Raw genomic sequence first — 21,076 nt, 5'->3', positions numbered from 1 at the left:
AGCCTTGCAGTGCCTAAAGGGAGCCTACAAACAGGAGGGGAATCAACTCTTTGAAAGGGTAGATAACAGCAGGACAAGGGGAAATGGTTTTAAGTTGAGAGAGGGGAGATTTAGGTTGGATGTCAGGGGGAAGTTCTTTACAGAGCGAGTGGTGAGGTGCTGGAACAGGCTGCCCAGAGAGGCTGTGGATGCCCCATCCCTGGAGGTGTTCAAGGCCAGGTTGGATGGGGCCCTGGGCAGCCTGGTCTAGTATTAAATGGGGAGGTTGGTGACCCTGCACGTGGCAGGGGTTGGAGATTCATGATCCTTGAGGTCCCTTCCAACCCGGGCCATTCTGTGATTCTGTGAAAACATAAATGTAGAAGTCTACAGTTTCCATCACCAGCCTTCACTACACAGTAACTGTGTTGTATTTCAGTGATGGAGGTGATGGAAACCAAGAAGGAGAGGTGTCCTCTGTCCAAATTCAGGTGGAACACCAGCAGCAGCAGTAGACCTCGGGGCTTGTCTATGTGCATGCAGACGCCTTCTCTCCATCCTGTGCCTGTCTCCTGCAGGCAGGATAGTTTCTGTTCAAGCCTTAATTGCAGGGCAGTGCACTTTCCACACAGCTGCAGCACACACATCCATGATATTTGCTTTTGGTTGCTGATTTATAAAATTTTGGACGTAGTCACATGAGTTTTTTCCAGGTATCTTGATAGATCTTGATACAGTACACTAATGGCAAAAGCATTTGGGAATTAAGGCTGAAATGGTGCGGCCTTGGAGTAAGAAGGGGTTTAGTTGGGTGCATGGCTGCAGGTCGCCTCCATCATATGGCTTCCCTGAGCTTGAGCGGCCTGGTTTCCTTGGCAGGTTGTCTTCTCAGCAAACATTCTGAGGCTGTTACTGCTCAGTGCCAGTGTCCCACTGCTATCCAGTAGTCTCAGTCAAGATTGTGGCCTATGTGATAAACTGCAAATACACATAGTAAAGGAGAATCCTACCCTGGATAATTCAGTCTGTCTACTCAAGGTGTATAAGGAGCGGGAGCTCATTAAAAAGAACTAATAATGATCATCATTTCTCATTGTGTAGTTGGGGCTGAAATTCAGAGAAATAAAGTTACTTGCCAGAGATCAGACAGGGAGGCATGTGGAGCAGAACTCCTACCAGTTCAGGTGTATAACCACAAGCCTGTCCAATTACAAAGACAAGTGTCTTGAATTAGAAGGCAATAAAAAGCAAAATCATGTAGTCAACCTGATACAGAATAAATTATTAAAGCCCTCCATACATTTTAAAACAAAAGCAGTTGTGTTGAAATTTACTCCATATAGACCTTGTGGTCTGACTTTAGCATCAATATCACCCTGCTGACAGGAGATGTCAGCAAAGCAAGGCCTTGTTTTTCCTTTTGTTATTTATTGTAGTGTTGCCCTGTTTGTTCTTGCAGGGTCTTTCTCTACCTTGAGCAGTCATTCATCATAGGAGGATTTGGCAGTGGCTTCATTATTCAGCTGTCTCAAAATTTTTCCTGATGTTTCCTTTGGGAAGAAATGTCCTTTGTCTCCAAAGATCAGAAGAGGCCTTTGGTATTTGGCAGGCAGAAAACTTCTGTTCCAGTAGCAGTGCTGGGTAGTCAAGGTTAAAAAACCGCTGGTGACGGTGATGGCACAGAGTGAGCCAGTTGCTTGAGATGGGCACCATAAATTGCTTTTGCCTACCTCCTTTGAGAACCTAGAAAATCATTTTTTTAATTATTAGAAAATGTTATTTAAGTTATAAAGTACTGCTAGCATGAAAAATAAGAAAGAAATGCCAGATTTACCTGCAACCTAAATTCTGTTCCCCTGTGCACTGTAATAGAGCTTTAATTACTTAGTCACAAGCTATTATTTCGATAGGATTCCTGTCTCATTCTCTACAAAAGAGGGCAGAATTAATGTTGCCTGGGCAACTGTAAATCTGGAGTTTTCTTACAGTTGAGTACTTGACTTTACAATACGGACAATGTGTTTTCTTAGTTTTATGTAACTTCAGCATTCGTTATCCACGTCACATATAAGATTGCGTGACAATAATAGATTTCAGTGTGCACTAAAGAGAACACGCGTATGGTATTCACAAGCTAGATTCAAATATGATATTTGTGTATCTGCTGTGTCAGAATGGACAAACACAGGTATACCAGCAAGTCTGATTGAACTCTAATTAATCAGAACATATCTTTTCATGGAAAATACTATAGCATGCATTTAAAAACAAAGAATCAAAGAAAAGGATAGAAAAGAATGTCACTAATCAGCTTCCATGTTCTCATTTTCAGGACCTATTACGATGCAGAGTTTTGACATCAGGGATTTTTGAAACAAGGTTTCAAGTAGATAAAGTAAATTTCCAGTAAGTCTATTAGTAATGATTTATGAATATTTTACTAATCTTAACAACTCAGATGTCTGTTTTCATGTCTTCCTGGCATAATTGGGCATAGGGTGAATGTCAGGGTTGTTTGGTTTAGGTGGTTTTTTTTTGCTGTTTCCCTAGATCCCAGTAAAATCCCCTTATACTTCACTGAAAAATAAAAGATGATACTAGTTATGTATTAGTGCTGCTCTGTTGTGGGGCCGTTTTTACTAACTCATTCATTTAGATAGCACTGCAAGCTCATATTTTTGGGATAAGATCTCACAGAACTTAGTGTCATTCCACAAGCCACAATTTGAACACTGGTACAGTTTAAATGTCTTGCTCCTTCTTTCTTCTCCTTCTGGAGAGCTGCAAGCTCTGTGTTGTGCAGCATCTCTGTTAGGGTACTGCCAGGCTACCTCCACACTGGTTCTCATCCAGAAAGGTGGCTGTGCTGATGGGGGACAAGCTGCCTTTGTGTTCTTCTCCTTGAACGCATGTACTCTCTCTACCACACTTCAAAAGATGATGAAACCTCTGTTTGTTCATAATACAGTAGCCCCAACCATCTATACCATGTGGATTTCTGTACACCACAAAGGCCAGCAATTTTCTTTTTGTATGGATTCGGCGGTATTCTTGCACCCAGGTGGTGGCCACCCCTACTGTCAATACAAGCTGGGGGACAAAAGGATAGACCACAGCCCTGCCGAAAAGGACTTGGGAGTAGTGGTGATAGTAGCTGGATATGAGCTAGCAGTGTGTCTTTGCAACCCAGAAAGCCAACTGTATTCTGGGCTGCATGGCCAGCAGGTCAGGGGAGGTGATCCTGCCCCTCTGCTCTGTGCTGGTGACGCTTCACCTGAAGTATTGTGTCCAGATGTGGAGTCTTCAGTACAGGAGAGACATGGACCTGCTGGAGTGCATTGAGAGGAGGGCCAAAGTAATGATACCAGGTTTAGAATACCTCCACTACAAGGATGGGTTGAGAGAGCTGGGGCTGTTCAGCCTGGAGAGGAGAAGGCTCTGGGCAGACCTGAGAGCAGCCTTTCAGTATCTAAAAGGGGGCTGTAAGAAAGAAGGGGACAAACTCTTTAGCAGAGTGTGGTAAGACAAGGGGAAGTGGTTTCAAACTAAAAGAGATTTAGACTGGATATAAGGAAAAAGTTTTTTACAGTAAGGCTGGTAGGGCAGTGGAACAGGTTGCCCAGAGAGGAGATGTGTGCCATGTTCCTGGGGACATCCAAGGTCAGGCTCGATGGAGCTCTGAGCAACCTGATCTGCTGTAGGTGTCACTGTTCATTGCAGGGGAGTTGGACTAGGTGACCTTTAAAAGTCCCTTCCAACTCAAAGGATTGTGTGATTCGGTGATTCTCCCTGGGGGCTTGGGGCAGGTGGAGTGGGGCAGTGCTCTGGCATGCAGCACAGAAGCCACAAACCTCTCTTCCCGTCAGGCAGTTATTTTACTGCCACTATCCTCAAAGCTGCCAGATTCATAAACTGAATCCTTGTGCTGCATGCATGCTTCATGTTACTTTCCTAATGCACATGAGTGACATAACATCCTATGGCTTTTTAACAGCATGTTTGATGTAGGTGGCCAAAGAGATGAGAGAAGAAAATGGATCCAATGCTTTAACGGTAAGTAAAAATGTTCCACATTTTAATTTCAAATTTGCTTTGTGCGGAGCAAGCAGCTCAGCATTTGTATTGTTGTACTGATGCTGAGAACACAGTGTGTCACTAATGTGGAAGTCCAACATGATAAATATTTTCTTGAGGCCTCTGGGGCAATAGGGGAGCAATGGCAGTATTACCATGAGCAGTATGTGCTGCGATAACAGAAACTTCCTTTCTCTCTCCCTTCTTTCTTCTGTGTGCTTTGTCCAGATGTCACGGCTATAATCTTTGTTGTGGCTTGCAGCAGCTACAACATGGTAATAAGGGAAGACAATAACACAAACAGACTACGGGAATCCCTGGACCTTTTCAAAAGTATCTGGAATAATAGGTAAAATACACTTCTTTTCTTCTCCCACTGCAAATTCAGCTACAATCCAACTCCCTACAGATTTAGATTCCTTTTAGCACATAGCCAGATTGACTATTCAGAAAATGCCCAAGGCAGGTCTAGGCTATGAGGTGCAGTGGCCAGAGTGATGCATGGATACGTAACCAAATAGCACTATGAATCTGTTCCAAGTGGTGAATAAGTAATGACAATACACAGGATTAAGTAATTAAAAGTTTCTAGCATACAAGCTCTTAGGATGCTCTACACTGAGTGGTGACTGATTGTAAAGTGAGGAAAAACACTAAGCCAGGTCCCAAAGCTACGTTGTCATAATGATGGTTAGGCACTAACTGGTTAAAAAGAGAGATTATTTACTTTTGATTCATTGGATGTCATACAAGCCATCTTAACAGACAGTGCCTTTGTGTGGATGAACTATTAGTTAAGACAGTGCAGTTTTCCAGCCTTTGTCTCTTGGTTCAGCAAAACCCAGAGAAGTAGACAGGAATGTCAAATTTCAGGAACTGCCATCATTTTCCAAACTTAATTTCAGAAATCGAGTTTAGAAAACAGTGATTTAAGACTGTTCATTTCAGTGGTATCTACTGGAGATTTTAGAAATGTATGCACAGATCTTATAAATACATCTATCAGCCCAGGTAATAACTGAAATAATAATTCCAGTTCCGTTTTTTTTCTGTTAACCAAGTTCTAAATACTGCATATAGAGACAACCAGTAAATTTTCCATTGGCGTGATGTGTTTCCTGTGATAAATGTGTCAGAGATAACTCAAACATATGGTTTGTTTTTGACAGGTGGTTACGGACCATTTCTATCATTTTATTCTTGAATAAGCAGGACATGCTGGCTGAAAAAGTCTTGGCAGGGAAATCAAAAATTGAAGATTACTTTCCTGAATATGCGCATTACACTGTACCTGAGGATGGTAAGATTTTTCACCACTTGAGGGATTTGGCTAGCTGGGATAGCCCGTTCCATAGCTCATCTCTGTCTCACACACACACACATGCACATTCACAAATACACACATGTTGTTGTTCACTGTGTGTGAGGTCAGGCAACTGCTCCATCCTGTGCTGTGTGTGGATCGGTGGATGCCGAGGACGTGGCACATGGCCCTGTGCTGCCCCAGGCTCAGGAGGCTCTGGGTGCTGGGGGGGTCTGGCAGAGACATGGCTTACGTCCTCCTTTGCCCATCAACAGCAGCTTAGGTTGTAGAAGTAAGGGTAATAATGAGGTGTGTGCACCTTCCATTCAGGCTGAAACATTGAGAGTCTAATAATGAGTTTCAAATGCAGAGGATAAATAAACTTTCCCAAAATCTGAGTTATGCGGGCACTAGTTTTATAACCCTGGGGGTTTCAGAAATCTTCAGTCACTGTCACACGAATCTCTCTGTGCCAAGCGTAGACTCCATAAAAACTGAGAGTTTGGGAAAATTACTAAAATGAATATTCCCCATAGTAAGCAAGTTGCCAGGATAAGGTAGCTTTTCATTTTTCTCAGCAGGATTTCGCAGTGAACATCCTGAGTGATCCAGAATATCAACACATGAAGCAGCCTTCATGTCTTTAACCCATGGTTGCTCATTTATTCCCTAATTTTAGACAATGTTATTTAAGGACAAAAGCACTGAACTCTAAGATGCCACTGGTTATGAAGCTGCTCTCTGTTTACCCCTGCTGCTCCAGAAAAGAGTAGAAAATATTTCCATATTCAGATAAATTCTGTCCTTTATCACATTACGCTTAAAAGCATTTAATGTGGTATCTTAGTCAAGGAGAAACCACACCAAAGGGAAGTGAATAGATTCTCTCTTCCCTGCACTGTTTAATTTTCACACTTAGGGTAAATACAGAGGTAGATAGAGATGACTTAATCTCCTGACAGACAGTACCAAGTAATGAGTCTTGTGTACAACAAGATTTTAATCTTGGACCCTTTGTATGTTTAAGTGGCAGTACATCTAAGTGATCTTCCCACGTTGGGCCTGGAAGAAAAATACGTATTTATAAAGCATTTGTAATGCTATGGCATTTCTTCAAATGTAACCATGCACTGAATCTTGCACTGGTTTTTTAAACCCAAATTCCTAGCTTTAGAATCTCTGTTCCAGAGGTGCTCTCGTGTTGCACAAGCCAGAGAGCTGTTCTTGTAATCATATTTTCTGATAAATCCCAACTGCCACTTCTTTTATTACCTATGTGAACAAATTTACAGATGTGAGTAAACCTCTCCACGTGTGAGAAACGACACTTGCAAAAACATCAGTAATGTTCAGGTCCCTGAGAGATACCAAATGCTTAGAAATTTATTTCAGATTTTACAGTGCCCTTCCATTTTAGAATTGTGTATCCAGAGTCTCCTGTGGATATTCAGTATTTTAATTTCTGTATCAAGGGACTACTTCCTCCTCACTAAATCTTTTATTGTGAAAAAGAGAAAATTGATTGCCTTTCCTGTTTCTCATATAACTTATTTTTAATTGAACAGCAACACCAGATGCAGGAGAAGACCCCAAAGTCACAAGAGCCAAGTTCTTCATCCGGGATGAGTTCTTAGTGAGTAATTTTGATCTTATGTATGATCCTATCATAGGAAGTATTGGCAGATGGCATCGTTTATTTAGGGAAAACTGGCGAGGTTTTGCAGAAAGCTAGAAGGAGAGGGGAATGTCTGGCAATTCCCTAATTCTTTTCAGCTGCTTGTCTAACAGAACGTTCTCCAGTGCTTGCACATTTTTCTGCCCATTTATTGTAAAGTCACCTGTCTCCTATCTGTCTCTTGGATACAAGCAATTATCAGTCACGCAATCACAGCTTCTTCCCAGAACCAGGGGGCTTCATCCAAAATAACTCATGTCTTCAGTCATACCAAGTCAATCTAGCTAAGCAGGATTGGAGACCAGAACTAAGTCTTAGAACTTTAAATATTGCCCTACTTATAGAAATTGTATGGGACTGTTCGAGAGAACAAGTTTAATCATTAGAATGAAGATGTTTAAAGTCATTATGCATTTACAAATATTGTTAGGATTTATAGCTGTTGAATCAACAGCAAAGAAAGAAGCAATTAATTACGTTCGCACTTTTGGGATTTCCATTCACTGCCATAACCTTCCTGATTATGAGGAAAATAATCAGATTGCACTGTGTTGAATAAGAGTTACCAAAAAAAGAACACTGTGAGCCAAATCTCTCTGCAGTAGTGCCAAAATGCTGTGAAGCAGATGACACTGAGGGTGTCCAGTTTGGAAGGAGGGTCCAAGAGAACCAGATTACAAGAAAACTGGGGCAAGACTCCTCAACTTTTTGTGCAAATAAATACACCAAGGGCAAGATGCTCACCTTTGATGACTCACTAAGGAGGCCACCTGCAAACCAAGCAGAGAGGGAAGAAGGCATTGGCTTTGCAACCACATGAAAAGCCAGCTATGCATCTGCAGAGGCAGACACAGGTGCTATGGGTTTTGCTGCAGGATAAGAGTTTGGGCTGGGCCCAGCACTGCCGGCAGCAGTGGGTCTGGCAGAGAGTGTCTCCTACATGAGGAATTCTCAGGTGTCTCTCTCCTGGCTTTGTGCTTTGTATTTTTCAACATGATGTAGTCATTTAACAGTGCCTTGAAACCTTGCACTGGTTTGAGAGGAAGTCTTGTGAGTGAGGCATTTCTGGTCAGGTATGTGGTCTGAAGAGCCTATGTGCATCCTTCTTAATGTTGGCAGCCAGGGTCAGAGGTCAGTGGCCCTGTGACCAGAGGGGAAAGGGAGAAACAATCCAGTGCAGAGGGAGACTGGAAGGAAGAGGTGTTCATTTTCAGCCTGTAGCCTTCTTGACTCTGCTTGTGTACATTTCTGTCTAAGTCTTTTCATTTATGACCTTGTCCTGCCCTGCCATGTTTTCAGCCATGACTCAAAGGAGTCTGATTTTATTCTTTTATTATCATTCTTACTGTGGGATCAGGTATGCGTAAGTCAGGTATTTATGTGAAAATCATAACTGCTTCAAGACCCTAAAGCTCCCCTTCAGCTCACCAGGCTGTAGATACACATGCTCTTGTGTTCCAGGTAAATTTAAAACAAATAATTTGAATAAAGGAGGATAAATATAAAATCTTCTCCAGCAAATTCAGCTGCAAAGTAATGTGTGAGCGTGAGGAAGGCAAAATACATTGGCCACCAATTTTGGAATCAGTGTGGCTGCCCGTGGCATCCACTGCCTTCAGCTGTGCAGTCCTGATGGAACTGGAGCCATTAATTTTTAACCATGGAAAATGCTGGGTGCGGCCTGGCAGGGAGCTCACCGCTGCTGCTGGGCTGCCCATCAGCTCTGCTGTAAGGAGCAATGTTTTCTCTTTGGCGTCTGCCATTGCAGGAAACGTGCTTTATAGGAAATTCCCCTTCCTTCTGACAAGGACAGAGGGCACAGGAGCATCCTTTCTCCTCCCATGCTCTTCATCTCTCATTGTTCAGCATCCTCCCTCTCCCACTATTGGTGTTCTGTACACAGCATTCTCCGTCTGCTGTTATTTTAATACACCACCAGTATGAAGGCAACCCCTGTTAAATCAGGTGCATGGCCGCTCCCATTCATTCTGGTTTTTAAAAAGCTGTTTCTGGAGCTGCGGGAGCTGCTGTTCAAAGGCAGTGTCTGAGCTGCCTCAAACAGAATGCTTGCCTCCTCGCTGGAAACTGTCATCCCCTCCCCTAGATATCAAACATCCTTAAATGAGAGACCTGCCAGGGCACAAAGACTACAGTCTTAGAAATTGATCCTTTGATCAGGTATCACCAGAACAGCGATGCATAGGGTTTGACTGTGCAAGATAAGCACAAGCAAGCACTTAATGAAAGAACAATTATTTTAGTGAAGCACAAGGAAAAGACTGAATGTTATTAAATTGGTAGGGCTTGGGCCTGTAAACCGTCTTGCTTCCTTCCAGCAAACAGCTGCTGTAAGCACACTGTGCAGAGATGCTGTTGTGCTCATTGCAGTGTGCTGAGATCATGCTGCTTGAAGGGAACTGCCTGAAGGAGGAGGAAAGCACTGCAGCAGCTAGAGGCTGCAGAAGTAGGTGGAGCTCAGTGCAAAGGGGTCGAGCATCCCTGCAAGCACTCAGAGCAGATCTCTAGGGTGCCTGGGTTAGGAATGGTGGTGAATAGAGTTAAATCCAGCTGGCCACCGGTCACTAGTGGTGTTCCATAAGGGCCACCTAGTTCTGGGGTCTGTCCTGTTTAATATCTTTAATCATGATCTGGATAAGGGGATTGAGTGTACTCTCAGTCCTGGGGATGGAAAGCTGCATGGTTGAAAAGGATCTGGGGGTGTTAGTTGACACCCAGCTGAATGTGAGCCAGCAGTGTGCCCAGGTGGCCAAGAAGGCCAATGGCATCCTGATTTGTTTCAGAAATAGTGCAGCCAGCAGGAGCAGGGAAGTGATTCTCTCTCTCTACTCTGCAGTGGTGAGGCTGCACCTCAAGTGCCTTGTTCAGTTTTGGGCCCCTCACTACAAGAAAGACATTGAGGCCCTGGAGTGTGTCCAGAGAAGGGCAATGGAGCTGTGAGGGGTCTGGAACAGCTGAGGGAACTGGGATTGTTCAGTCGAGAAGTGGAGGCTCAGGGGAGACCTTGTCACTCTTTACAACAATCTGAAGGGAGGTTGTGGGAAGATGGAGGTGCGCCTCTTCTCCCATGTAACAGTGATAGGATGAGAGGTAATGGCCTCAAGTTACACCAGGAGAGGTTCAGAGTGGATGTTAGGGAAAATCTTGTCCAAAAGAGTGGCACAGCACTGGAACCATCTGCCCAAGGAGGAGGTGGAGTCACCATCCCTGGAGGTGATTCATGATGAGGTGCTGAGGGACACTCTTAGAGTGCATGGTGGTGGTAGGCTGATAGTTGGACTGGAAGATCTTAGAAATCTTCTCCAAACTCAGTTTTTCTGATTTTCTGATCAGTTTTTCTGATTCTCAGTTTTTCTAGATTCTAAAAACAACAGTAACTAGAAGCAGTAATCTAAAAAAAATAGGCTGGACTATCATCTTAGGGCCAACTTTTCTTCTTTTTCCTCCAAAGAAAAAGATCTAGTAACTGGACTCTCCTTATTGCATTTAAGTGGCATTTTACCATCATGTAGATCTGCAAGGGGAAAAAAAAAGAGAAAAGCAGATGATGCATTAAAAACAGAGGCACTACTGCACTTTTTAGTGCTTCTATAATAGCACCGTTGTTGATTTCCAGGCATGGCATTGTCTGTTCAGCACTAAGGCTCTGGTTACCCCCAGAGTTACAAGATGTCCCCAAACATTTCTGGCAGATCTGGAAGCCATACCCTGCACGTGGAAAAACAGAATTAGCATTTTAATTGAGTTTCAGAATTTTGCCACTATTTAGGTAATTTGTAAAACTTTTCAATTTCTTTATTGTTTAGTGTACTTCATGCTTCATATATGGTCTGAACAACTGACCCAGCAACTGAATAGGGTATTAAATTTGTACTTCTCATTAGGGTAATCCCTGAGCTAGGTAGAAAGTGTAGCGTAGTAAAATGAAATTCTTGTTTAGTATATATTTAGAAGCCCTCTGTTTAATCAGCGTAGAGTGTCTCTGTTTTCCTGCAAATCTCTGCAACTTCTTATTGATCTAATTATGTAAATCGTTGCTTTTAAATGTCAGTCATTTGCATATCTAGCTGTACGTATTGAAAGGCCTCTCCCATGGGTAAAACAAATCTCTGTGTTACAGTACAGAGAGAAAAAGCATTGTCCAGATAGAAAAAAAGCATTGCCTTTTGTTGCTTAGCCGCTGAACTTGTAACAACATTCAGGGAGGATTTACCAAAGGATTATGCCAAGAATTGACCTTCGTCTTTTATGCATAGTCTTCAAGATGTATGATCCAGGATGGATTTACATCAGTCAGTCCTACAGTGGCATTTTTTAACATAGTGTAAGATGCTGGGGCGTTCTAACCAGAGATCCGGTTGATGCTGGAGCTTCAGTTAGCAGCCTGAAGGGTTGTGCAGCAGTGAACATATAACTCTGAGTGGTGTGATGTGTGCTGGCTCTGTGTGCGTGCTGCTTTTCCACAGAAGTTCAGCCGCTGTCCTGGGAATTCCAGCGTGCTTCGGGCTGAGAAGTGACACCAAGTCTTCAGGAGTTCAAAAATGTGTCACATAATGGCACTACAAAAAAAAGAGAGAGAAAATAATCGCTAGGGTAGACGGTGGCAGGATGCAGCACTGCCCACAGCACGAGTTTGCTGTGTGGTGATGAACAGAGTACCAGTACACCAATCCCATAGTATCATGCATCACTCTTTTTTCCCTCCATTTCAAAATTGTGATTCGTTTTGGAACACTGAAGTCCTTCCTTTTTTTCTTAATTTCAGCTGTTAGGTATATGATGTGCCATTTCCCAGGTTTTGGGTCTCCAGTAAGGCCACGCGTCACTGGGAGAAGAAACTGGTAGGGAGCAGCCCCCAGCAGGACCCCTAACCCTTCTCCCTGCCTGTTTCCACAGAAGATAAGTACGGCGAGCGGAGACGGCCGGCACTACTGCTACCCGCACTTCACTTGCGCCGTGGACACAGAGAACATCCGCAGAGTGTTCAACGACTGCAGGGACATCATCCAGAGGATGCACCTCCGCCAGTACGAACTCTTGTGAGGGGATCGCCGTGGAACCTGTGGTTTTAAATTCTTTGCTCCTTACTCTTTCTCTTGATACTACCCCACACAGGGTGGAAGAATATACTATAGAAATGTCAGTCTCTTCACTTGGTTTACTTTAATTATTTAACCTTAAAGCTGATTTGAAGCGAGTTTGGGTTGGTTTTCCTTCATGCTTTTTGGGACTATTTTTGTGCTTTATTTTGACATGCCACTTCTTCGTCATTCCACTAAGCCCTTTGGCTACCTCTGTTCCCTCGGGTTTTGTTGTTGAAAGCGAGCGCGACCCGCGGTGTGTTGCGGTGGGTCAGTGCCACTTCGGAGCGGGATGTTGGCTGGACGACGCTAAGTCACGGCGCTCCCTCCGTGTGGGTTTCCTTTTTAACGTGACATTGAAGAGTACTTGATGGGTGAAAAAGATTAATGCACTTTGTATCAGGTTATTAAATACTGTCGAGGAAGTAGACACACAATGTAGCAGCACCACAATATTTATTACTCCGTCACAGTTTTTAGCATTTCTGAGTTGCAGGTCAACTGATACGGTGACCTCCTCTTTTAAGCCGTTACTGGCGCAGGAAGTAGAGTAGATACTGAGAGGAATAGTGAAGACAAAGCAATTTCTCTGGGGTTCCGGAGCTCAGCGTCTCTGCGCACCTCAGGCGTTTGAATCACAGCTCCTTTTCAGCCTGTCGCATCTAGGCAGAAAATTGACCGCCCTCACTTACGTTGTTTGTGCTGTCCACAAATGATCCTTTTCGTTCCGATCATTCTTGGACGACGGTCCTCTCCCTATATATATTTTTTTGTTTTACTGCTGGTTTATTATATTGTACAGACTGTAAAATGTAATATTATTTTGTACAACTTTATTGAAGAAAAATACTTGTAGAAGATCTTTGTGCCTTGATTATGGCTGTACCTGTAAAATGAGCTAAGATGTAAGTATGTTTTTGATTGCGCTGTACAGCTTGATGTCAACCTTACCTGCAGCAATGACTGGAGGTAAGAACTTTATCTGTAGAGTTTAGGGGTTTTTTTCTGGTTTATATAAAAATGCTCTTTAGTATAAAAATTATAAATTATGCAAATTAACCACTTACCTTTCCCAGTGAGGTATTACCGTCACCGGATGTTGCAGCAAACATGCCTTTCTCTTTCGAAGTCTCAGCTTTAAAACATTGGAATTCATTCGAGTGTCCAAATTGCAACCTGGTGTTGTTTTAATGGGAACCGAGGATTTATTATTATTATTATTATTATTCTTTTTTTCCTTTCTGTTTAGAAAATATGTTCGGTAATTCTTCGGTCATTCATAGAACTTCACAATGGCACAGACCGATTGTGAACGTGCAAAGCACCATTCTGTAGAGCTCTTCGATCTCTGTACCAACAGCGGCTTTCATTGTGCAAGTAAATAGCGAGAAAGAAGACAAAAAGTTGTATCGACCCTCGTGTCTGGCCTAAGAGAATTACAAGATGACATTTTTATTTCTCTTTTAATAAAGAGACACGTTAGAAAATTGTTTTATTTTAAATATTGTAGAATCAAAATGTGTGAATATTTCTCAAACTTGAATAATTTATGCAAATGACATTCTCAAAAACAAGTTGTGGTACAGTACAATATATAAAAGCAAGAATTGCTGTAGCAATAAGGCATGTCCTTTTTAGTAACTATAACACTGCTTTATATTTTATACATAGGTGTTTTCTGTCTGTGACTATATACTTTTCCTGTGTCCAAGATAACCTGTACAAATGTCTAAAATTACAGTTGCAATAACAGAAACCTAGCGAAGTGTTAGACTACATTACTTCACAGAGTGTTTTACCACACTTGGACCGTTCCCACTCCTCGTTTTAAAGTTAGGGAGAGATTAAGAGCTGACACGTTCCCGACGTTGGCCTCCAACTCGACGCTTCGATCAGTGTTTTGCTGTAAGCATCACTGGTGGTTACAAACCCCTGCCACCACCTCTCAAATTCAAGTCAGACTGCGGCACACTGCAGTCCTTGTTTCTATTTGATGACAAACAACCCCATTTTAGACGCGATAATATGACCATTTTTTCTTTTCAGAAATGTGTAGATTTTCATACGTGCAAGTTGAGTCATCAGATATTTCCCAGAAAGCGAAGGGCTGGGTGGACTGAGCTAGTCAACAAAACCCCTGAATGCAGAGATTCTCTCGCTTCCTGCGCCAATGAAAGTACCAGGACAAGTAACAGGAGACGGTCTTGGCCTCAGAAGCAGCCCCTGCCCCAAGAGCTACCAGCCCAGCAGGGCTCAGCAGGAGCTTTGCTGGGGTGGGTGGCGAGACACAGTGACGTTTGTCGCACCGTCCCTTAGGCACAGTGCGCAGAGGTGCTGAGCTCTGCTCCAGCGCTGCCACCCGGCCGGGGGCTCCTTGCAGCTGCCACCTCCCCAGCACAGAGCCGCTGCACTTCGCAGTGGGACACTACAGAAACGCTAAGAGCTGGCAGCCCTGCGGGAGCCTGGAACAGGAGGCGCCTGCCCCTAGCACCTGCCTGCAGCTGGGGGCTGAGGCCCAGGACAGTGTTACTGCAGCTGTATTTGACCTTCCTTCTTGCAGAGCGGCAGCCGGAGGGCCCCTCACCACACAGATCTCTGGGATGCAATAGGGCCCTCTTTTTTAAGCCCATCATAGCACATCTTTTTAAAAATAGCAGCTTGAGGTGTCAACCTACTTTTGTTTTAAGCAGGTTTCAGGTGTTGTACCAGCAAACTGGATCTGCGAGGCTTCTTCATGTTGCTGTCTGGTAGATGCTAAATGGCAGCCGTCCAATAGTTCAGCGTGACAGGAACTGCAAGGTTTCTTGTCCCTCGTGTAGGACATTCTAAAAAGGTTATGGAAATCTGCATCTCTCAGTGCCGATGTATGTTGCTTTTGCCTGACCCTACCAAATAGATGTGTGACACTAGAAGGGCCACGCAGCAATAAAAGAGAGAAACGTTTCCAGTTTGCAGCACTGAGCCTTCACCAGGGTGTGACACTAGTGCAGACAAGTGATGAGGTGACAGGATTTACATAATGTACAGTTACACTTTTAATATACATATTTGATACAAAAATTATAGCAGGAAAAGGACTCATTTGATTGTAGAATACAGTATTTTTGTACAGCATGGAACGTTCATTTCAGTTAATTATTTATCCTGTAGTAGTCATATCAGCTGTATAGGACTTCTATGGTATGTGTAAATGCAACCTGCCTTCAGACTAGCAATCAAATTAGGTCATTTGCTGGCATGAATATAGTCTGATGTTTGACTGTTCTCAGCTTTGGTATTTCAGTGACTGAATGCAGATGTCTGGCTCTTCATGCTGCTTTATGCTTACTGATTAAACGCTGAGCAAAATAAAATGGTGGAGTGAGAAGCTGAAAATGAGCTAGCACCAGGATGATGAGCAGGGCTCCTGCTGCCCAGTATATAGCGAAGACTCTGCTCTCATGTGGAAGGAAGCATTTGTGGAGGGAGAAGTCAGTTGGTGTTATGCTGCCCTGGAAAAGAAAGACAGACTGTGTCACTGCGCTCTTACAGTGGGTCCCACAGCGGGAGTTGCACCAGAGCAGGCAGCTCCCAAGTTCTGTGTTGTGGGCAGAGGGTTGGGGCGTGCTCCCAGTACCAGTGCCTTCTCCAGGGGGCTGAAGAGTCTGTACTGGCAGTGCTGGGTGCTAACTGGAGCAGCCAGCAGGCCAGCATCAGCCCAGGCACCAATCTGCCTGCTTCTCAGCTAGAGAAACCAAGGAGCTGGGATCCTCCTCAGCTCAGCCTTCAGGAGAATCCAAACTCCAGCTGCGGGGAAGCAACCTGGAGGCAGCCTTTTTGGGCTCGAGTTAGACTTCGTGAATGTGCCCCTTCCTCATCCCAGGCCCTCTTCCTACCCGTTACAGACTACAAAATACACGTTGACTAATCCAAATTGCCTACTACTAGCTTAAACAACTGAGAACTTTGTTGGGTTTTGGCTTGAAATCTAATACAAGTTTACAGCAGCCTGAGGCTGAGCTAAAACTATAATGAGGAGGATGTTACTTGAACTGGCCAACCTCTTGTTTTGTCTGGCATGTGCAGAGAGCATACATAGTTTAAAGTCAGCTGCTCTCATAAATATGGACTAAACACAACTAATTTTCAACAAGAAAGATTAACAGTAGCATAAAATGAATTGCAAAGGTTGGGGTTATCTGTGTATTAAGGAGCCTAAACTCAACAGTAAAAAAACACCTTAAAGATTTGCCCCCTTAGTCACAGACTACTCCATAAAGAGCGTGCAGGTTTTGCTTCTTACTCCACATTTCTCAGAGTTCTGTTTTCTTTCTCTCCCGGGGAATGTGTTGATTTACCTCTGACGATATACTGAGCACTGGAACTGCCTGTGCAAGCAGAACCAACACTGCATGAACGCAGACTGGATGTGAAGAGGCGGCCCATGGGCACGCAAGCAACGCTTTCCCTATGTGAAGTGATCCGTGCCCAAGGCTGAAGGCCACCACCACCACGTGAAAGTTCAGGGTGGCAATGGTCTTTGTTTAGAGTGGGTAAATCAGCTGAGTAACGTGAGCCTTTCTACTGTTCGGTGCACAATACTGATTCTTTTTTACAAGTCAACAGTTTACAACGCGCCCTCATCATAAGCAAATGTCAGATGCTTGTACCCATATACTGATTAGGTCTTTCACAGCATTGCTTTGTACCACATAGAATGTGGCTCCCACAGCTGTACTTTATAAAGTGGACGCAGTGTACTGAGTGGGGTCGGGTGGGTAGGCAATTTTTTTTATTTTTTGTTTTTACAGGTAGAATCAGTTTTAAAATATAGCTGACTGCCATGTTGATTTATTTATGAGAGTTATCTAGACAAAATAAAAAAAGATAATAATTAAAAACTTACCATGATGAAACTAGGGTTGTTTCTATTCCTCCAACTGAACGATGGGACGCTGATCTCCGGGATCCCCCCCGCGTGCAGCACTTGGCAGGCGCTGTGCGTGTGCCCGCTGAGAATCAGGCGGGGATGGAACCACCACAGCAGCTGCAGTGCGCAATGGGAAAGCACAGCAGTAAGCCGTAACTAACAGGAAACCGCACGCATGGCCCGTTTCTTCTTCTGACAGAATGAAAATGTGGGAATTCTAACAATCTTAGGGAGTGTTTTGGATCAACTTCTGTTTTCCATTAGGCTTACGTTGGCAGTGCAATATCAGTCATAGAATCGCAGGGGTTGGAACAGACCCCTGTTTATGGAGTCCAAGCCCCTGCTAAAGCAGGTTCCCTACAGTAGGCTGCACAGGAAAGCATCCATGCAGGTCTTGAATCAGGGAAGACCCAAATACTGCTTTTTCTATCAACACAGACCAGAAAAACGAAGCTAACAGCATGCTCTCAGCATTGCAGATAGATAGAAATATCATTTTAACAAAACTACTGGGTGTTCTCATCCATGGGAGAACCCTGTACTGCCCATCTTGAGTGAAGATGTTTATGCAGCAGGAGATAAACACCAACGCAGTTTTGGAGCATACAGCAACTTCACATGTTCTTGCAGTTACTCCTGCAGCTGAAGCAGTACTGTCAAATAGGGCTTTCTGCTAGGTTTGCCATTAATAGCCACATTATATAAACTACAGAACGCTACACTAGAGATAACAGTGGCACAGCACGCTTAAGAGTACCTGCACTTACCACATGCAGAATCAAGGCCCAGATCACACTGACCCTTAAGATCCACAGCTCTACTCAGCAGCCTCTCAGAGGCCGCAGTAAGCAGGAGCCACCAGGGGCAGTTCATTTCAGCAAATGTTTGCCCTTTCCAGAATGTCCGAGCCAGTAGGTTGCCAGGGACCCAGACACTCTCCAACCCACCCACCCACCCACCAGTACACAAGCTGCAGATAGAGAAAACCTTTTGTGATGCTTCCTGAGACAGCACATCGTACTTCTCTTTAAATGGGATGGTCTTCTCCTCCGGAGAGGCAGCATCTTCTCCACTGCATTCTGCATCACTTTTCCGATAGAGAGGGTAATGCTGGATGAAATGCAAAGTGAGGATGAGTTGTCAATGACACACCCTTTCTAGAAAAGTCGTAAATACCCGAAGCGCGTTGACACGCTGCCTCACCCATCCCCAGTTCACCTGCAGAAGGATTGGTTGTGAAGCTGGAGGCTTTTCTGCATCACTGCACCTCTTCTCGGGATGGTTCGGTTCCTATGAATAAAATCAATCCATACATACTGTCCTCACCTCTGTGTACCAAAGGGGTGGGGAAGGGACTTACACAACAGCTACAGGTTGAGGTATTGGATTTTTCAGTTGTTTTATTTCCTTTCTTGAGAAAAGCAGTACCAGCTCAAAATACAGTGTTTAAATACTGCACCAACTTCTAGGAGACTGCTGCAGGTACAAGGGGAAAGCTCTGATTTCCCGTTCACAACATGGTGTGAATTGAGCTGCACTCTTCCTGAAGGTGGAAAGCAACCACAGGCTCCCACTGCACAAGGAGGGCACAAGGATTGAAGGCAGCTTGAGATGCAGCATTTAGGGTTAGGCAGTTATTCCACTAGGAGATGTTTTCAGACTGACTGTCAATGCAGCATATGATGCCACCCACCTGGCATTCTCTCCTATGAGAGGGTGTAGAGGGATGAAGCAAGCAATTGGATTTGATGAAATAATACCCTGAAACATTTCCAGGCTAACCAGGCAGGACCAGAGCAGAATCAGAAAAGTACAATAGGATACATAGAGCAGAACAGTGAGCAAAAATAGAAGTGCATGGCTTATTTGATCAGAAGAAAGCTTCTGTTAGCTGACAGCAATAACGAGGAAGTGAGCACCATTAACAGGCTAAGATAATAAATGAGGAGAGCTCTGCTAACGCGTTACAGTAGGAATGGGAGTAGGTTTATTTCAGACAACAGCCTTCACTACACCTTTACTGCTGCTACAGCATCAACATTTCCAGCACAGCAGGCAGGCTGCTGGCTATCACCATGCCTTCAGCAGATCTTACCTGCTGGGAGCAGTTCAGTCTGTGAGAAAGCGCCACAAGCTTCGCCTCTGCAGTGCGGCACAGGGTGCAGCCATCGCCCTCCATGGCCACGCTGTTCACGAGGACAAAGCTGGAAAACACCACACCGTGGGCTGAGAGGGAGAGGTGGTGAGGACAGGAAGGTGTTTGCTGTTCATGCACATGAGAATAAGCCTTATTTGATAAAATGCAAGGGTTCCAAAATGGGACACAGTCGAGCAAAACTGCAGAACATTGCAGCTTCTAATGTCACACATTGCAAATCCTTTTCAAGTATCCATCCTGTAGCTATTGGCCTGTCTTGTAGGCTAATTGGTCGTTCTAATTGGTCGTTAATTAGGTTGCATATACTGGCTGCTGTACTTTATGTTTACTCCATCTTAATTACCGTAATAGATACTGAAGCAGTATTTGAGTGAAATGTTACAAGTCAACTAAACTGAATTCTGAGAGAAAGGAAAACTCTGCTTCTCTCTCTGCATGCATTTCAGGCAACAGCAAAGGTTTTTGGATGTTCCATTCCTTCAGAACGACTGAAAAGCCCCACAGCACTGCATCTGGCTGCCTGCCTCCAGCACTCACGTTCATACCTTGCAGCCTTGCAGAATGCAGCACTCGGTTAGTAGGAGAGCAGACATACAGCCTGCCTGCCACTGGCAGCCAGAATTCTGCTGTGCTGTTGTATGAAAGGAGATGCAGAGATGTTCCTGAACTGATTTAAACCTGCTGGAGTAAGTATCTGTAGGACCCTACATCTACATAATAAACAGCATTATACTGAGCATTCGAGAAGCTCGTAGATCTTCCTGGGGAAAAAAGCCATCACTGCTAGACCTGTTTGGTATATTCTAAACGTCTGCTTAATTAAGCAGTGCAACCTCCTTGTTTCTGGATCTTATACTCCCGTGAGTGATGATAACCTCCTAACATGCTGCCAAATGCAGAGCAGCAGTGGCTCTTCTCTTCCTGTAGTACCTTAGGTTTAAAGAGAAATGCTTTGCCACACTCCCATTGCTGCTGTCTCTCCCAGACTCTTGCATGATTCAAAACAGCAACTGAAGAGCATGCACATATCAACTCTGGCACCAAGCTCTGTGCTCAGGGCCTCAGCCTAAACAACATCTGCATGACCCCACCATGTGGGGAACCCTGTGGCCAAACACCTGCTGTGTTCCCAAATTCCTCAGACAACGACCAAAGAAGTTATTAAAATTAATGAAACTTTCAGCTTGCAAGCACGGGAGTTGGTTGTTTCTTTCCTGACTCCTATTCTGCTCTGTTTACAGCCACGGGTCATTACCAGCTGTGAGGAAGTACAAATACAAACCTAAGAATGTCATTCCAACTCCTCAGTACTTTTCCATTTGAAAGAAAATTGACCAAGCTGTCATGGTTTCATGATTTTTCATTATCGGTATTCCACATCATAACATCATGCAATGTACTGGGGGTTTGACTGCTGATGCTCAAGTTCCGGGTGCCTGTCCAGCGGAGAAGAGCAGCTACGTTTCCCCAGGGGGCTTTGCGGTCAGCGAGGAGATATAACTCCCGGCAAGGTCACCTGATGCTCTCTTCTCTGCCTGCGCTGCTTCGCTTGCGCTTCTCTGCCTGCGCTGCTTCGCTTGCGCTTCTCTGCCTGCGCTTCTCGCCTGCGCTTCTCTGCCTGCGCTTCTCATCTCAGCGTTGTGGTAAGGCCGATCCACCATCAATTTCACATTCTCTCTCCTTATAAAATTCTGTTGATACCATATTTAGTAAATTACTTTGTTTTACCTCAGATTGTTGCCACTGTTTTCAATTATTTCGGGGTCCCTTATTTTCTTTTTTTTCCGGGGGCGCGGATCCGCGGATCCCTCCGCCCTTCTAGTCACGGAACCGGGCCGAACCAGCCCGTAAACCGTTGACATTCTTGGTGGAGAATGCG

At 44.2% G+C, this 21,076-nt stretch overlaps 2 protein-coding genes across 2 annotated transcripts in view; one reads left to right on the top strand and one right to left on the bottom strand.

Annotated features, from left to right (window-relative positions):
• Window positions 1–2,282: 2,282 nt before the first annotated feature.
• GNAL (G protein subunit alpha L) lies at window positions 2,283–12,971 on the top strand. The gene is made up of 6 exons (XM_010708755.3): window positions 2,283–2,385; window positions 3,974–4,032; window positions 4,282–4,402; window positions 5,223–5,353; window positions 6,922–6,989; window positions 11,946–12,971. Exons 2-6 carry the CDS (start codon window positions 3,975–3,977, stop codon window positions 12,090–12,092), a joined length of 525 nt encoding a protein of 174 aa, XP_010707057.1. The 5' UTR covers window positions 2,283–2,385; window position 3,974; the 3' UTR covers window positions 12,093–12,971.
• Window positions 12,972–15,141: 2,170 nt separating this feature from the next.
• MPPE1 (metallophosphoesterase 1) overlaps window positions 15,142–21,076 on the bottom strand; it is a 30,152-nt gene continuing 24,217 nt past the window's right edge. Inside the window, exons 2-6 of the mRNA XM_031552852.1 lie at window positions 19,135–19,395; window positions 18,258–18,329; window positions 18,027–18,149; window positions 17,016–17,156; window positions 15,142–15,621 (exon numbers count right to left, since the gene is read on the bottom strand). Coding sequence (XP_031408712.1) covers window positions 15,439–15,621; window positions 17,016–17,156; window positions 18,027–18,149; window positions 18,258–18,329; window positions 19,135–19,395 — 780 coding nt within the window. The 3' untranslated portion in view covers window positions 15,142–15,438. The remainder of the gene's footprint in view (window positions 15,622–17,015; window positions 17,157–18,026; window positions 18,150–18,257; window positions 18,330–19,134; window positions 19,396–21,076) is intronic.

The sequence above is a fragment of the Meleagris gallopavo genome, chromosome 3, assembly GCF_000146605.3.
Source record: "Meleagris gallopavo isolate NT-WF06-2002-E0010 breed Aviagen turkey brand Nicholas breeding stock chromosome 3, Turkey_5.1, whole genome shotgun sequence".
Taxonomy (NCBI): Eukaryota; Metazoa; Chordata; class Aves; order Galliformes; family Phasianidae; genus Meleagris; species Meleagris gallopavo.
The sequence above is the reverse complement of the archived record's forward strand: the minus strand, read 5'-3'. Positions and strand labels throughout refer to the sequence as shown.

Excerpts from the sequence above, each read along its gene's own strand:
- GNAL (XM_010708755.3), top strand. The coding sequence starts at position 3,975 with ATGTTTGATGTAGGTGGCCAAAGAGATGAGAGAAGAAAATGGATCCAA. Across the intron at positions 4,403-5,222 it reads AAAAGTATCTGGAATAATAG|GTGGTTACGGACCATTTCTA; the intron begins GTAAAATACACT and ends TGTTTTTGACAG. Across the intron at positions 6,990-11,945 it reads TCATCCGGGATGAGTTCTTA|AAGATAAGTACGGCGAGCGG; the intron begins GTGAGTAATTTT and ends CTGTTTCCACAG.